The sequence below is a fragment of the Pseudorasbora parva genome, chromosome 19, assembly GCF_024679245.1.
Source record: "Pseudorasbora parva isolate DD20220531a chromosome 19, ASM2467924v1, whole genome shotgun sequence".
Classification (NCBI taxonomy): domain Eukaryota; kingdom Metazoa; phylum Chordata; class Actinopteri; order Cypriniformes; family Gobionidae; genus Pseudorasbora; species Pseudorasbora parva.
In genome coordinates this window covers 2710595-2728813 of record NC_090190.1, presented here as the reverse complement: position 1 = coordinate 2728813, position 18219 = coordinate 2710595, and the positions used below count along the sequence as shown (strand labels likewise).

At 39.8% G+C, this 18219-nt stretch overlaps 1 protein-coding gene across 3 annotated transcripts in view; it reads right to left on the bottom strand.

Annotated features, from left to right (window-relative positions):
- Positions 1 to 18219, bottom strand: part of nup153 (nucleoporin 153) — a 38005-nt gene that overhangs the window by 13104 nt on the left and 6682 nt on the right. The window contains exons 2-15 of one of the 3 annotated variants that reach the window (XM_067424889.1): positions 17156 to 17369; positions 14756 to 15040; positions 12213 to 12346; positions 9217 to 9345; positions 8990 to 9106; positions 7267 to 7311; positions 7110 to 7163; positions 5332 to 5472; positions 4605 to 4657; positions 1845 to 1965; positions 1241 to 1390; positions 382 to 480; positions 224 to 305; positions 38 to 136 (exon numbers count right to left, since the gene is read on the bottom strand). In XM_067424889.1, the coding sequence (XP_067280990.1) occupies positions 38 to 136; positions 224 to 305; positions 382 to 480; positions 1241 to 1390; positions 1845 to 1965; positions 4605 to 4657; positions 5332 to 5472; positions 7110 to 7163; positions 7267 to 7311; positions 8990 to 9106; positions 9217 to 9345; positions 12213 to 12346; positions 14756 to 15040; positions 17156 to 17369 (1723 nt within the window). Of the gene's footprint in view, positions 1 to 37; positions 137 to 223; positions 306 to 381; positions 481 to 1240; positions 1391 to 1844; positions 1966 to 4604; positions 4658 to 5331; positions 5473 to 7109; positions 7164 to 7266; positions 7312 to 8989; positions 9107 to 9216; positions 9346 to 12212; positions 12347 to 14755; positions 15041 to 17155; positions 17373 to 18219 lie in introns of all 3 variants that reach the window. The other 2 variants (XM_067424888.1, XM_067424890.1) reach the window with 2 other exon arrangements.

Genomic DNA, 18219 nt, shown 5'->3' with positions numbered 1-18219 from the left:
TGTCCTTAATAACTTTACATGGAAAAGCATATCATACCAGGTCCCTTAAGTATATCCAATACACTGCCCTGTTTTAAGACCTTTGCAGGTTTGAAGGGTCCATCAAAATCCTTTTCCTCACTAGCCACTGATTTGACTGCGAAACATGCAGAAAACGAACATCAACACCACCATAACCTGACTTCAAAATTAAAATACATCTGCTTTGCAAAACAAGCCTTACCTGGTGCTACTGTCGGAACAATTTTTCCATTGGAGTAAGAGGGGCCCGTTTTCATAGTAGGCGCACTAAAGGTGAATCCAGACTGCAGGGAAGATTTATCATCATTACAGATGCTTGTTTGCCATGAAAAAGTGTAAAAAGAATAAAAGGAGACCTACTGATGGAGAGAAAGACAGAGGACTTGCTGCTGTCGCCTTTACAATAGGTGAAGAGAATGTGAAGGGGACAGATGGTGGGGTGGATGGTGCCGCTGGCTCCTGATTCAAAGAAAAAGGGTTACATGTCCACATTATTTGTCCAACAAAACGACAATGAGCACCTTGCCAAGACAATGTCAGAGAAGGACAATTCTCATGATGAATTCACACCAGACACGAATAAATCTGCGCTATTCGCGCGTGACTTTCACTAAACAACAGATGCAAATTTGTGTCATAGGATTGGTGTCTGCCAGGCGGCTCGTCTCATCGTGAAATGGCTGAGATTGTTTTAATATATGGGAATAAGCTCAATTCGCCAGCTTTAACTAGCTTTTAGTCTCAATAGGGTGAGTTCAGAGTGATTGGGACACTTTTTCCAAGTCATCTCAAAGGCAAAAAGTGTCCCAATCACCCTGAAATTGCTTTATGTACAGCTAAAATTGAGTAAAGGGCGCTTCTAGTTTCCCAGATAGTCTAACCTCCTTACTCACTTTCTTCCAACCAAGATCCTTATTATTCCTGTTTCTATAAAGTACAAAGAAGTATCATACAGCTCCAGTTATCCACATATGATTTTGTCCACATTATTGTCAATACTAGAGCAAGCTCCTGATTGGGTAACATTGGCAAATATCCATCAGATTTTTCAACTCGCAAGAATCATGCATTTCAACATCAAACGCTCAATTCGCATCATTCACGCCGCAGAATGTCTATTCGCGCCTTTGCATTGACTTAACACTTAAATCACTCGCGTTTAACGCTTCAGTCGCATCTGGTGTGAAAGGACCATAAAGGGTCAGAGGGGAAGTAATACCTTATTCGCTGGTGGTTCCTCAGAGACAGTTGTAAGTGGTGTTGTGCTGGAGCTAAATGAGGTGGTAGGGGGTGGAGAGGAGAAATTAAATGTGGGCAAAGTGAAATTGGTGGGAAGAGAAGCAGGCGGCAGGTCTGGGTCCTCTGCAACCTGAAAGGAAAATAGTCTATATGAGCATCAACCCATTCCAAAAAGGTATAACAGCATATAACTTCATACTGGGCGATATACAGGTTCATATCGGTGTTCATTTTTGTTATGATATAACCGGTCCAACGCTCTCCAGTCATATTTTAATATTTATGTGTGTAATGAGTGTGTTGCAGGTCTGTGTTTTATTGGTTGTTGTCTCCCCACTGCATCATTTTGTGGGACTTTGCAAACCTGTATTAACTCCAGTGTGGAATTTCTCTACAATATTCACTCATTACAGCAAAATAAGGCATTTTAAGTCAATCTACTGCAGTATTTCCTCTCAATCAGTAGAAAATGGTTAACACTCATGCATAGGGAAAAACAAATACATTCACATACCGCGAAACCGGTATAATTTAGAAAACTACCGTGATATACATTTTTGGACATAACTAGCAGAATATCTGACCTCATCTTCAGGCCGTTTGGATGAAGGTCTAATAGCCCTTTCCCTCTTCATTTTGCCCCCTCCTGAAGCAGCACTGCTGGATGCTGGGGTGCTGGACAAGGGGTAGGATATACTGCTTGTGCTGGGGACAAAGGAATTAACGGATTGATTATACATCAGGGTATATGCAGGAATCCTGAAGTTAATTTCAAGACCTTTCTAAGACTTTTTAAAGACCTTCTCAAAATATTTTAAGACCTCATCGCACTTCAAGTTCTAATCGGCAACAAACCTTTAATAAACAGTTGTAGTCGAACGTAGACGTAAAATCTCTATCGTAGGCCAAATGTGTATTGTTTATATTGCATATCTGTTTTACTACGTATGGCGACATCACCTAACTGCGCATTTCACAAAATACATGACGTCACCCGTGCACAGCGCTCGCCAGGGATGGAAATTAACTTTTTTCAAAGTCTACCACTCAATGTTTTTACCAGCCACTTTTTTGTTTTTAACAAATTAATACTACAAGCTCTACAATACTTAAGCAGTTTATTTAATCTCAAGTCTCAATGAAATACTGACATTTTAACAAAGATTTGTGGTCTTTTATGGCTTCCAGTTTTATGGTTTTTAGTCCCACGAATGAAACTATTCGCTTTGGCATCTTTGAAGCGTGTTGACAACATACTGAGCAGAACATTGTCAGTAGGGATGCACCGAAATCAAAATTCTTGGCCGAAACGAAAAAAAGAAGAAACCAAAGCCGAAAACTGAAAAATAAAATTCAAACTAGAATGTTTAACTCGACCTCACTCATGCGTTCATTAAATAATAATGGACATGCCTACTGGCCTGCAGAAAGGTAGAAATTGAATAAAGTAATCATATGTAAAATAACTGCATATTTAACTGTTTAAATGAAAGATTAATCCTTATTAAACTTACAAAAGCTAATCAATCAAGAGCATTGTTTAATGTCAAACTAAATATAAGGACATCACTCAGGCAGCAGTAAAGGCTACTGCGCCTTTAAGACCTAATTCAGGGATATGCTCGTCTTTCTCGACTGTGCATACTATACAGTTCACTTAAGGCATATTCAGACGATGTCTGCTAGGATACTCATCAAGATCGACATGCTGACATACTTCTTGTGTGAGTTTGTCCGTTTAAGCGCAAGACTAGAAAGAGAACTCAATATTTGCGCGCTGTGAGGCGAGTGCGCGCTCTCGGATGATGCACAGCGTCAGATCTTCTCTCAGCGCGCGCGAGTTTCACACCGAGTCTTCACGCGAGTGATGACGGAGAAAACGACTGGTTATATGCGCACATACGGCAGCACTTGCATGCATTGAACAAAGTTTACAAAGAGGTGAAACAGCTCGGTAGGTGAAGTGAGTTTACCCGCCACAACTCAAAATCAGCCGCATTTGGCTGGTGGCGGTGCTAATGTCCATCCCTGGCGCGCGCGCTCCGAGCCGATCTCAGACTGAGCGCCCCGTTGTTTTTTAATACTTATGGGGATGAAAAGAAATATATTCATAAATACTTTTTGGAGTCAAACTCTTTTGACAAAGCTTGAACAAAATACTTTCAAAATTTAAGACTTTATAAAGCCGTGATAAGACTTTTTAATACTTTATAAGGGTCTTAATTTTCCCAAAATTGATTTATCACCTTTTAAGACTTTTCAAGACCCCGCGGATACCCTGATACATGCAAGTGAAGACACTAACAGCTCATAATCTTCTCTTTTTTGATAAGACAAAGCACCTGTCTCACATTGGACTTCTAAGCAGCAAAAAAAAAAAAATGTATATGCTAACAGATTAGAGCATTCACACTGCACACCGGCACGGCAGAGCATAGCAAAAGTTCTTGGTCAATATGTGGGTGAACGATAGCACCACCAAATTTCACCATGAAATCATAGAAATGAAGCCTGATTCACCCTCGTACTTTCAGCACTTAGGGGTATAGCTTAACTTTAAAGGGTTAGTTCACCCAAAAATTAAAATGTGATGTTTATCTGCTGACCCCCTGTGCATCCAACATGTAGGTGTGTTTGTTTCTTCAGTAGAACACAAAGATTTTTAACTCCAACCGTTGCTCGTATAATGCATGTTTTTTTTTATATGAGAGCCAGTAGGAGTAAAAAACACACATACATACAAATCCATATTAAACCCTGCGGCTCGTGATACATTGATGTCTTAAAACACGAAACTATGACCACGCCGGGTTTTGACCTTCTTCGATGGGAATGTACAGACGGATGGGAACACTAAATAAGATTTGTCTTGTATGAGGTAAAAAAAATAAACTCTGTTTGGTTTAATCGCAGAAACCGATCGTTTCACGTTAAGACATCGATGTATCATCACGAGCCGAATGGTTTAATATGGATTCTTATGCATGTTTTTTTACTCTCATAGTGGCTCTCATATATATATATATATAAAAAACATTGACATGCATGATACGGCAACGGTTGGAGTTAAAAATCTTCATTTGTGTTCTACTGAAGAAACAAACACCTACAAGTTGGATGCACTGGGGGTCAGCAGGTAAACATCAGTGTCATTTTTGGGTGAACTGACCCTTTAAGTTTATCACTTTTATAAAACTTTTTAGATTCAATACTTTTATAATATATTACGCATTCGCGCACAATCGCTGCCAGTGTAAAAGTACAATGGGTGCGTGCTGCTCCAGCTCTGCTTACGTGTTCAGTGTGGAAAAGGTGTAAAACTACTGTAAACCATCCGCTCTTACCTGGCAGGTGAAGCCTGGGTAGGATCTGAGATCGGAGGGGATCGTCTTAATGGCTAAGAAAGGAAACAAAGAAACAAATGTTAGCTCTCTGGAGGACAACGCGGGAAGCGCTGGCCCAATCAGAACTCGTTACGTATTTCTGAAGGAGGGACTTCATAGAACAAGGAAATCATCAGGCCGTTTTTAGTACAGAGGAAACAGCGCTGTACAGATAAGTAAATTGTGTGAAAAATACAGTTTTTTTTTACACACAAAACATGAACTCATGTTATATTGCACACTGTAAACATAATCAAAGCTTCGAAAACACGCGAAGAACGGGACCTTTAATTTCTACATTTCCATTACTGTTTATTTCACACCAACATAATTAATTGTTCTGCATCTGTGAGTGTGTGCACGGGCTTTTGAAATCGCAGCAGTACTTCCTGCCCATCTGTCCCAAGATGTCAGCGCCGTGCAGGCCGCCAAAAAAAGCTATGGCAAGCGGAAACGGATAATGTGGAGTCGTCCATATTTTTTTACGGTCTATGGTGTGGACGCCACCGCACTACAAAAGAGCTTCGCTACTGAAAAGCTATTAGATTGTGGAAACTGCGACGCAACCACCACGCTACTTGTAGCAATGCTACTGCCCAACATTGCATAAAGTAATCAAAAGTTACAGCATTTGGAACAAAGGAAGCCTTTTTGTTTATAAGCAATATGCGTTAAATATTTAACTCACAGTCTCCCTGTTGTTTTTGTCCAGCCCTCTGTTGCCTCCACCTGGGGTCAGAGATGGTCTGAAGGACATGGAGCGGTTACCAGACACCGCAGCAGCTGCAGGAACCACCAGCTTTTGCACAGGAGGGACTGAAGGCTCCAGCTGTGTGTCGACGGAACAACATTACAAATGCAGCAGGCATTAAAGAGACCTTTTGTAATCACTGAATGAGCATTCAACATTATTATTATGGTTATAATTATAATTGCAATGTAATGATTAAGTTACCAAAGATATAACCGTTACTTATCGTCCTCAAGTGTAATGATATGAAGTAGTTGTTTAAAAACAAAAAGGAAGCTCATTATGTTATGATTTATGTGAAATGGGGGTGAGATTAAAAATAGTTCTCTTCCCACTCCTTTTTGGGGAAATGGGGAAAAAAACCTTGCACATTACATGCAAGTTTTTTGTTACTGCATGTGTGGATCAACACACAAACTGTCAAAAAAGATGCTATCTAGGTTTCATTGTATAAAAATGTGCACTTGCCCAAAATAAATAAAAACCATTTAATCAAACATTGCAAGGTCATGGACAGTAAATGCATGAATCCCTCTGCTATAATTCATCAAGAGCTCACGTTAACAGCAAAACACACAGCCCTGGATATTTTGGACTATGGACATCCGCCACAAATGGTTATTACAGGCTTTAGGTCTCTGGTACTGGGTGAATAGGCACATTGTTTGGGATTAGTAGCCAGCTGCCACAGTTGTTAACAGTTAAAGACGAGCAGCAAAAGCAATGTGAAAGATGCCAATTTTATAAGAAGCAGAAATAATTTGCTTCTACACATCCCTTCCACTCCTTTTATCTGACACTCGGCTATCAAGTTTGATACTTTTTTAGGTAGCCTTGATACTATTGAGTATCATAAAAGGTCCAAATTTCAATAAATAAGAGGTAAATCTCATCAACGTCAGTGAGCCAATAAGCATGATTGGCTGTGGTTGAAAAAAAAAACACATTAGTTTAGTTAAATAGGGGGTAAGCATCCCAACACACATGATGGAAAAGATGTGGAAAAGATCAAGTGTGGCTACATTTCATCAGGCTCGAAGCCAATAGCGCACAGTAGCAATGATCTTGTTGTGATTATCGCATTAAGACTGACAACACAACAAATTTAAACCATTTGACAGTGCACGGAATAAACTAAAGAGCAGAATGTTTCTCCGAATTTGACTGCGCCACATAAACTAACGAACACTCAGTATATACTTTCCTCACAGATCGGCCATTGGAAAGCTTGAAATATCCGTTTAAATGAAGTCAAATCTAAAACAAATACTTTGATTATGTAATCCAAATGAAAGGTCCATTTCCCTCTATTGGCCTGTGATGATGAGTCGGCATCGTCAACATTTTCTTTGCAGCCCAACACTGATTCAGAAAAAACTAGTTTATTAATAAACAAATAAAATTAATGTCTTCTTGCCATTTTTATATTTATAAACATTAGGCTACTTTTGCCAGTGCTTTATGTGCATAAATTCCCCCCAAGTGCCCTATATGGAGTGAGTCTGAAAAAAGGTCAAACTGAAAAAATAAAACCTGAGGTTTTTTTTTTATTAGGTAATCTAATCTTGTTAAAACAGAACAATAAATTCGGTATCGAAAAAAGTATCATTCAGGTCCTGGTATCAAAGTCAAGGTATCGGAAATTTCCAAACGATACCCAGCTCTACACTCAGCAGAATCTTAAAAGGCTGTGTGTATTAATGCACAAGACTTACCCTTTTCCTTTTCGCCTGGTAATTTGAAATGTCTAGGTCCGAGTGATTCAAGGACTGAAAAAAATAAAACAATTAATATTTGAAGACTATATGGACTAAACTCAATTGAAGTGAATTTGAAAGTGTTGCAAGGTAAAACTGCTGATATGGTACTTACAGATGACAGAGGTGATGAAACCGTAGACGGGATTCTTTTTGCATCCTGCAAAGTTGACAAAAAAAATTTTATGAAATGTTTACTTTCACCAGTTTAAAGCAGAACTGAAGACTTTTCTGTTCAGAAAGGCGTGTGTGTTGATTATTTGTAATTATTCTTTATTTTTACTTTTTATTCATTTGTTATTTTTCCCTTTTTCCATTGTTGCACTGATATTCTTCGGAATGAAAAGTGCGTTATGAATAAAATCTATTATTATTATCTATTGTTTAAAGTGGTAATTTGATGTCTTTTTTTTAAATAAAAGTGCTTGTTTGCCAAAGCGTGTTTTCCTACACCTTTAAACTTTTAGCTTTACAATAAACCACATTAAAATTGGATAATATTTAGAGCTTTTAAATGCTGGAAAAACTGCTTCAATTTCACTGTTATAAGGTTGTACGAATCTGGAGATAAATGTTTTTTTTTTTAATCCATGGCGAATGTTGGCGATTTGTGGACTGAAGCCCTGAGCTTCATTAATGTCTCAGTGTTTCTTGTGGTTTCCACAACAGCTTTGTTTGAGCTGATATCTGTAGTTTATAACAGAATTCAGCACCAAATACTTCCACTAGATCTCATAGTAGTGATGTTATTAATCCTGTAGTGAATTCAAACGCCTTCTCACTGGCTCTCCAGCGCTGTGCAGTCTGGCCTGTGTGGCGAGCTCGTGCTGCACTGTCTATTATTACTCAGCTTTCGTTTGATATTTCTCATTTGTAGCAGAAATAGCGGCTCTTATCAGTTGGGCACTGTGATGATGTCACCAGTGCGGCCTATAAAAATGTTTTGCTGTACCAGCAGGAAAAAAAAGTCGCAAAATGTCACCATTTGGTCGCAGTCTGGAGCCCTGTACAAGTATTTTTATTTCACAATAATGGCATTGTGTTCGCGTCAGAACAGTCTCAAACTGCCAAACATATACCAAAATTAGTTCTCCGTTGGTGAATATTGTTAGCCTGTCAAGCCAGACCCACATCAAGATGTTTGGTCTGGAAACTCACCATTGACAGCTCAGGGCGGATAAACAGTCGTCTTTCAAACTCCCTCTGCACGCGATAGGATAGCGCTACAACCAACCAGAGCAACGAAGGTGAAGCAGAGCTCGTTGAAAGATTAAACTTTTGCCGTATCCGGTCGGCAAAACTCAGAAGACATCTTCCCTTCTTAAGAATGACTTACGTGCTGTTCTTTTTTTTTCCTTTTCTTTTTTTTTAGAGAAAAGCTTAACTTAAGTCTTCCATAGTCACGGTAAAAGCTGATTGGAAAGACCGCCGTCCGCCAGTTTCTGCAAGCACAACTTGGCCGTCATTATATTAAGCCCCGCCCACCGACTCTATACACGATGTGATTGGCGTGACCAGAGTTTGGCGTTTACAGCTCAGAAGTGAATTGAGAGTTCCTAGGCAACACTCGCAACAAATTAGATTTGCTGCCGCTAGGGTGCGTCTAGATTTCTAGGCTAGCATATTGTACTTAAACAGTTAGTACAGTTGTAAGGCTTGCGGTTTCAAAGCAAGTTAAAATGTCAAGTTTTTGTGACACAGAACATGACAGATAAACCAAACTCTGCCATAAGGTCGGTTTATCATGTATACCGGTATATCGCCAACTGCTAGGCTGAACAGTAGCAATAAAATGTTTCATTGATTTCTTGACACTGGAGCACAGACAATAAACTCACAGCAAGAGGACTGGACATGCGCTCCAGGGACTGTAAGATGCGTCTCGCTGTGGCGCTGGTCACTCCACAGGGTTGAGCTCCAGCCGGCTTGGCTTTTATCTGCCTCCTAACAGGAGGCTGCAGAAACAAAGACAGAATACAATGTCAGTCAAAAAGAAATGAAAAAAAACAGCAATCTTAAGTGCCATTCCTCTTAAAGATCATAGTATTGGCATTATTGTTCAAACCTGGTAAGGAGTAGCCGGGCGTGAACGAGCGCTTCTCATCGCAGCAGCTCCTCCATATGTGGTCTTCCCTGGGTAAAAGGGCGAATCCCCCAACTGACTGGAGTTCAGCACTGAACTGTTCAACACTGACTATAAGAGAATAAATATGCATAACATTAATCTCCATCCCAGTAAGGACTACAGCCATTATGACAAACTTGGACAGGAGCCTTAAAAGAACACTGATTGCGGAGAAGCAGAACGCTCAAGTTTGGGATTGGTACTTTTTTTTACATTTACTATAAATTAAAATATTACTTCAGCGTCACATGATAGTTCAAAAATTATTTGAATATGCTGATTTGGTGTTATTTTTATCATCAATTATTATTTGACGGATGCATTAATGTCACGTAAAATAAACATAACGAAATGTAATGCATTCTTAAACAAAATTTGCAATCCCTTTAAATAAAAAATTTATTCTTACTGACCCTAAACTCTTGAATGGTAATTAATATCAGAAATAAATTAAGATCAATCCGATTGATTAATCATTATTAGCCATTAATAGCTTTTTCATAGTTTGATCGGTGGCCCCTATAAAGGCCGATCTGATGACTAGGGTTGGGTACCGAACTCAGTACTTTTAAGGGTACTGACCAAAAAAAATTATATGTTTTTTATTAATTAAGTAGCTATAGCCTGTTATTTACTGGTAGAACTGGCAGTTCTACCAGGTGTCTGAAAAGGACAATACATTTGCAACGTTTGAGAGTGGAGACATTGCAACAAAAGCCAACCTACAGCAAGCAACTAGGGCTGTGCACTTCTTTCCTTCACAGTGGTGCCAATCATTTCTCCCTAAAAACCCAAACTTAATGTCCAATGCTACAACAGTCTTCTGTTGCTAAACTGCAGGACATGCCCTACAAAGTTATTAAAACTGCATTAAGCCACGAAAGTGATACTGTTCCCCCAAGCTGCTTTCTTTGCGTGCGCGCCGAGACAAGAGCAAGGTGAACTTTGAGCTTTCGTGCCTAAACAGTCAAATACAAACAGAAATGTGTTAATGCCAAGGCTTGGTGAGTATTCACATTAACACCGTCAGTATTATGAACAAACAGTTGCATGTGTAAAGCCAGGGACACACCAAGCCAGAGCTGCACGATTCTGGATAAATTGAGATTCTCCCATGATTCTGAAGAAAAAAATATTAGACAACTAAAGAATAGCCATTTACTAGTGGATCTGACAAAATGTTAATTGCTTCTGTCTATTTTTTTTAAATACATTAATTTGAAAAAAAAATTCTCATTCATAAACACTCGTTTTATTATTTGATGAATCAGCGTGTGAACGAATCTCTTGAATAATCCAGTGACAAACTTTTTTAGTCTCGTTGCCACCTCCTGGCATTATAAGAGCCCAACCAATTTATCAGCCGATACAAGCATGTCGCAGATATATCGGCATAGGCGTATACGGATGTGAACGCACGCTGTCATCGTAAATATAGTATGGGTTATGTCCAACGTGAACAAAAACATGAAAATTGCCAGTCACCACCAACATTTTTATACATAAAACGCATTGTTGTTAAAGCTACACTGTGTGATATTTTCTCCCATCTAGTGGTGTAAAGGTATATGACCATCCAGTGAATAATAGTTTCTGTTCCTCTCAATTTCGATTTCGTTTCAACTCCTACGATGGCCGATTTAGTCATGGCTTCCAGTTCGACCTCTTCGGTGAGTGTTGCGTCAACTCAAGTGATGAGGAAATTTTTGAAAACTATTATAATTTGCAGTTATTTAATTTACCAAATGATCTATGATCAAATTAATCTATGTAAAATGAATAATAGAACTGAATAATAACCAGTTCATTGCTAACATCAGCTATCAGGTTCCCAGACGAATGCAAGCTAATCTTAGTAAAGTAACTTTTATCAGTGCTATCATTTTTCTGTATATTGTACGACATCACTAGCGTAAGGCAAACAAATTATAATGCAATTAAAATATTAATCTCATATTATCCGTCATAGAACACGGATTTATGTTATAAGGTAAACAATACTTTTTCATCATTGACGCGAGGAAAACTATCCTAGACGTCGTTCTAGTGTTATGCACAGCACACCATGATATAATTAGCCAAGCAACAATAAAACTTCCAATATACACAAATAGGCTGAATTAATATTACCTGTCGAGAAGAAAGCAGGCAATGTCGGCGTTCTTTTTAAAATCGTTGCTCCTCATGAGCTCTTTCCATCTTGGAAAGGCCACTCCAGTATTTACTTTTGTCTTGTTTATTTGCCTGTCGCGTTGCCGTCTTAATTTTCTTTTCCGCTTCCTTGGCGACTCTGATACATATCCCGCAATGTTACTAGGTCCCCGACCCGGGTCGAATTCGGTAATCAATTCCGGGACGTGGTTGCTTTTACACAGAAGGCAATGCTCCGGGAATATTGCGGGTCCGACGTGCAGTGTGAGAGGGGCTTAAGAGTGATCCTCTATCATCATATAGCAGCCTCAAGCAATCCTCCTCTTCACATTCGACACGGTGCCATCGAGTGTAAAAACGCGAAAAGCGAAGCTTGAATTTACGGGTATGTCCCTCTTTGGCAAATGTACTTTCAAGATGGAGGAGCAACATGGCGACCGCCATCCAAACCCTCAACACGTATGTATTTTCAATGGTATATTATAAACTTACGAGAATGCATTATTACTTGAAAGAAGTAAATATACATTAATGAGCACATATATTTTTGAAAGAACTAAGTGATTTTAGCTAAGAATAAACTAAATTACACAGTGTAGCTTTAAGAAGAGTTGGCCTATAATTTATTTTGGTGATTGATATCAGTGATTGGTATTGGCCAATGCTGCTTCCAATGATCAATAAGTAGAGACCTGCCTCTAAAATCCTGATGGGATCACCCTTAAAATAAATGAAACCCTCTATTAATCTTGATAAAGGTTCTCAGAAGAATATGAAGTACTTACTGATGAGGAAGTGCCAAAGACTGACAGGTTGAAGGCTGGTTTCTTGAGCCCAGAATGAGCTGGCTGCGATCCAGAGTGGGTGCGTTCAGACTCTGGGGACCAGAGGAGCGGCAGATTCTTTGACGTGGGCACATCTGTAAGAAGATTAAGCCCTGCTCTTAGTTCTAGCTATACCTAGTCTAAGCACTGCAAAAAAGGATTTTCTTTCTTAGTATTTTTGTCTTGTTTTCAGTCCAAATATCTGAACATTCTTACATTAAGAAGCATTTACTAGACAAGCAAAAGTTATTGTCTGGTTTTGGGGGAAAATATAAAAAGCTAAATCTGCCAATGGGGTAAGCAAAATAATCTTGTTTTCCGTTTTAATTAAGATTATTTTGCTTACCCCATTGGCAGATTATTTTGCTTTGACGTGGGCACTAGGGATGTTAACCGATGACCGTTCGTTGACCTTATCAACGCTAACCGATCAAAGTTGTCGGTAAAAAAAAAAAAAGTGATCTCTAAATTAGGCTATTATAGACAGTGGACTAAACGCTACTACAGTTAGCCGTCTCATTCCAAAATCTTTTTGTGTGAAGTAAACAAATCCCTCACACTAAATTTTTCATAACTCGCCTGTTTGTACTTAATAAACCAATAAAATATTTGGCGCGAGGTCGCAGCGTTTGGGTTTGCGCACTCACAAGGTTTGCAAAAAGTAAACAGGCTAAAACACTCGAGGTTAGAGCCGGGGCAGATGACAGAATGAAGCGTGCATTTCGCTTAAGATGGGCTTACATTCAGAAATATATTACATCTACATTTCAGTGGTAACACATAAGGTGTTGATCATCTTTCTTTATTATTGTTTGCACTACCTCGAACTAAAGTGGCGTCTCTTCGGAGCTGTCATTTTCTTAAATGAGCCGAGGCAATGTTTCAAATGAGCTTCTAACGCTAGACAAATGCCTTTATTTTCAACGCGAAACTAAAGAGCCATTTGTCCTCCGATTACAAACAAGATCCTCGCCGCCGTGTTTGCGGGACTCGCTTTGCGGGATTTTAAAAAAGTGACCTGAGTGGAAGGGAGGCGGTGGTGCCGGGACAGTGTGTGAGAGCGGGAGTTATGGGGCTCGCGGCTGTTATTTCAAATAGCACAGCATATTTTAAACTAATTGGTTAACCGGTTTCAACCGGCTAATGAGGCTCGGTGGCTGGTCAAGAAAATGTTTAGTTTTCACCATGCCTAGTGGGCACATCTGTAAGAAGATTAAAGGGTTAGTTCACCCAAAAATGAAAATTGTTTCATTAATTACTCCCCCTCATGTCGTTGGACACCTGTAACACCTTCGTTCATCTTCAGAACACAAATGAAGATATTTTTGTTGAAAGCTGATGGCTGAGAAAGGCTTCAAAAAGGCCTCCATTGGGATTCAGTACATTTCGACTGACCCACTCACAAGACCCATAAAGGCACAAAAGTCTTTGTTACAAAGTCCATCTCACTACAGTGGCTGTACAATAATTTTACAATGCGACGAAAATAGTTTTTGTGCGCACAAATCAAAATAACGATATAATCCACCAAATTATTGACGTGAACTCGACGCATGCGCGAGAATATGACGCAGCTCTGCCGTTCGAATCATAGCGAATACATGACCCGGAAGAGGAGGAGCGCCACTATCGCGTTAGTTCACGTCCGAGACCTACAAGGAAGACAATATCTTGGCAGATAAAGTCATTATTTAGATTTTTTTTGCGCACAAAGTTCTCTCGCCGCTTGGTACAATTATTGTACAGCCACTGTAGTGAGATGGACTTTGTAACGAAGTCTTTAGTGCCTTTTATGGGTCTTGTGAGTGGGTCAGTGGAAATGTACTAAATCCCAATGGAGGCCTTTTTGAAGCCTTTCAGCCATCAGCTTTCAACAAAAATATCTTCATTTGTGTTCTGAAGATGAACGAAGGTGTTACAGGTGTCCAACGACATGAGGGGGAGTAATTAATGAAATAGTTTTCATTTTTGGGTGAACTAACCCTTTAAGCTCTGCTCTTAGTTCTAGCTATGCCTAGTCTAAGCACTGCAAAAAAATGTTTTGCTTCAAAAACAAAAAACAAAATCCCCAACACTAACACACCTGCTAACTTCGTGAAGAACACTCCAACCCCGGGAAACATTGATCCCACCACTGATATTGGACAAAGGGCCATCTACATTTAAAGAGTTTTTGCTTAAAACAAGCAAAATAATCTGTCAATGGGGTAAACAAAATCTTGTTTTCTGTTTGAATTAAGATTTTGCTTTGGCAGATTATTTTGCTAGTTTTAAGCAAAAACTCACTCAATTTTGAGTATTTTTTCCCCCAAAACCAGACAATAACTTTTGGTTGTAAATGCTTCTTAAATAAGAATTTTTAGATATTTGAACTGGAAACAAGACAAAAAGACTAAGTAAGAAAAGCATTTTTTGCAGCGAGACTCCAATGAATATTGCTGTCTGATCAACTCAAATGTCTCGCAGCACTTATCTATTGGATTCTGGTCAGAAGCGCCGCTCACCTTTATCAGATGCGCGTGATGAAAAGCCGCTGGTAGTCGAGATGTTGTCGTCCTCATGCTGAGAGCTGGAGTCCTTAATCTCTTTTACCAGGGAGAAGTTGGAGGTTACAGCGAAAGGGCTCCCTGAGAAGGGCGCTGTGGATGTGGAGGGCTGGGAGAAGAGAGGGCTTGCACCGCCTAAAGCAGGAGAGCCGTCCAGGGACGGGAAGTGCAGGTGGGTCCGGTTGAGCGGGGGTCTCGAAAGAGCTTCCTGGAAGTTCAACGATGCTCTGCTTGTAGATGGTTCTGAAAATAAAAATTCTACATTTCAAGACATACTCCCTGTTACTCCCTTAACTAAGACGAGTTGATACATCCCTCTCTCATCTCAGTGTGTGCTCTTAATCTCTCTAACGCGACGATCTGATAGCATTTAGCTTAGCCCACTAAGCCCAGTTCATTCATTAGGTACCAAACAGAGATCAAGTTAGAAGCGACCAAACACCTCCATGTTTTCCTATTTAAATACAGTTACACCAATAGTTGAACGAACAAGTGTGGTTACAAAATAAAACGCGACGCTTTTCTAAGCGGATTAAAAAGGAACTATAATGTATGGCGGAATAGCACTTCTGAGAGTACTTCGACTTGGAGCAGTAAAAAGTCACGCCTGAAAAATCCAATTTCATTCGGTTTGGGCATATTTTCTCCAATTGAGGTGTTTATATGGAGCATTTTCATTCGGATTGGACTTTTAAACCAATTACAGTGCTCCATGTAAACCAACCTATAGACTGTTAAAAAAAATTGGGCTACATGGCACTTTAAAAACCAGATCGTTTATTTATAGTTCGATTACGGGTATTTCACATTATGTTTGAATATCGAATAAAAAGTGACAGCCCTAGTATATAGACAGTTGACTAGGTTTTGGAAATGCACAAGAGCACATCTGCTGGATAGCGTCTACTATATTTTCCAGACTATAAGTCGCACTTTTTTTTCATAGTTTGGATGGTCCTGCGATTTATAGTCAGGAGTGAAATTTAATTCATACTGACTGACAAGAATAAACATTTAGCTACGTCTACAGACGCGAGAGGGCTCTATGCTTCTCCTTTAGCCTACCCCTGAAGAAAACAACTGAAAACTGAAGAAAAAATGTTAACTAAAATGTTAACTTTAAGACAACAACTGAGAAAGACTGAACACATACAAAATGCCCCTCCATAAAATAATAAAATAAACTGCAGGTAGTAAAATATGCACTGTAATCGAGCAGCAGAAAGAAAGTTTTGAGTGAGTGAGAAACTTGTGAAGGACTGGCAAAAAGCAGAGGTTGTGAAGAAAAAGCAAGCTAATTGCGGACTGAAAGCGAGATGGCCAGAGCTGGAGGAACGAGTCCACAGATGGGTGCTTGAATGCTGGGAGAGGCTCAGCCGCATTGCTTCTGCCCTGCCAACGCTTGCGCATTGAAGCTGGCGTTATAGTCCTATATAATGTGACTTATAGTTCAGTGCGACTTATACTAGGGGTTGCACCGACTAGTCGACTAATTGACCTTTATGCTCCGTCATGACGCTTTAAGCTTGACGTCAACTAGTCGCTGGCTATAGAGGGCGCAACAGGATAAGCCATTTCCTGACGCAGGCTGTTTTTAACAGTTAAAAATGACAAATGCATACCTCAAGAGCTCTCCACAAGACATGTTTGATTACCATCTGGATGCTCAAAACTGATCGGGAGAATGCACGCTTATTGTACACGCAAGTTAATCATCGCGCTAAACCGTGCTGCATTGCAACACACACACAGCCTGATCATGCGGAGATCGCGAGCACCTCACACACAACCATTCAGTCGCACAGAAATGTATTGTCAACACAGTTTTGGGATTTATCAATAAAAAATTAGAAACTGAAGTTCTAGCATATATTTCTTGATAACTAAAACTCACAGCTTCACTATTAGTAGAGAGACGCTGCCAGGGAGAATGAATTCACACACAATACCTCACTAATGCATTCACATGTAATCTTTATTGTGCTACTTTATCTGTATCTTATTCAGAACAAGCAGAAATCTGTGAGAAATATAACGACCATAAGACAAAAGAACCGATACAAAAGCTGATATGTAGGACCAATAACCTTATGGGCAGCGCTGTCATATGCTATAGCTGTCCTGTGCACAAGAAAACCCGCGTTCAAGGTTCAGGTTTATTTGTTCATTAATGACGTCATCAGCGACTCTTCGACGCCGACTCGACTTTCATCCCATAAATGTCGACTTTAAAAAAAATGGAAGTCGTTCAACCCCTAACTTATACATGTTTTTTTCCTCTTAATGACGCATTTTTTGACCTATTCGACTTATACTACGGAGCGACTTATAGTCCGGAAAATAAGGTACTCATCATACCTGTGTAACTTGTGCTCGGTTCTGGAGAGTCTCGTCCATCTGGGAGCGGGGCGGCTTCATCGTTGCCATTGGGTGGAGGACCCACATTGTTCCACTCCATCCCGACTGCAGCACCATCACCCTCTAGAACTTCTCCATTCTTGAAGTATTTCTGCAGCCAGGAGGGGACTATGCTCTTCACCGTATCCGTCACTCGAGTGATCAGGCCAGGCTGCTGCTGGGGGTCAAAGAGACAATTAGCATACCCAGCAGCAACAAAAGAGCACGAGCGATACCTTGAAATTAATGCAGATCTGGCAGGAGATTCATTTAATTACATTTAAAGGGATAGTTCACCCAAAAGTGAAAATGTGATGTTTATCTGCTGACCCCCAGGGCATCCAGATGTAGGTGTGTTTGTTTCTTCAGTAGAACACAAATGAAGATTTTTAACTCCAGCCGTTGCTTGTATAATACATGTCAATGCATTATAATTAGAAATACACCCCATTGACATGCATTATACAAGCAACGGTTGGACAGGATTTTTCCTACATTGAACATTTTTTGGCGCCCGCCAAAACAAATTTGTCCCGCCAAAGCCTTATTTGATGAATTATTGTGATTTATAAATTGATGTAGATTACTAATGCACGTGACAGGGCGCACGTTAACTGAGTGACAGAAAACGAGCAGAGAGCCCACGCACACACTCTCTGTCTTCAAAACGATCATCTGAGCTCTCACTCGCACATATCAATCAAAATCAACAGAACTGACACAACTGGTAAAAGGTCGGAAGACTGACTCCATGTTCCGTGTGGCGCGGTCGCACAATATTTTCCCTGAATTAGCCAACAGCTGGATGTGAATTGTGCTCAAAACGCACTTCTTTTGACAGACGTTTTGCACACGCAGCTGACATAAACCATACTTTCAAATAAACGGAAAAAAATCCTTATGTAATGTTTTCTATGTTGACAAATCTTTGGCATTGTTTTAACCGTCTGGGTTCACATATAACACGTCCGCTTTTATCCGAGTCACGAACTAATGACTCATTTGAACCGATTCATTTTAATGAA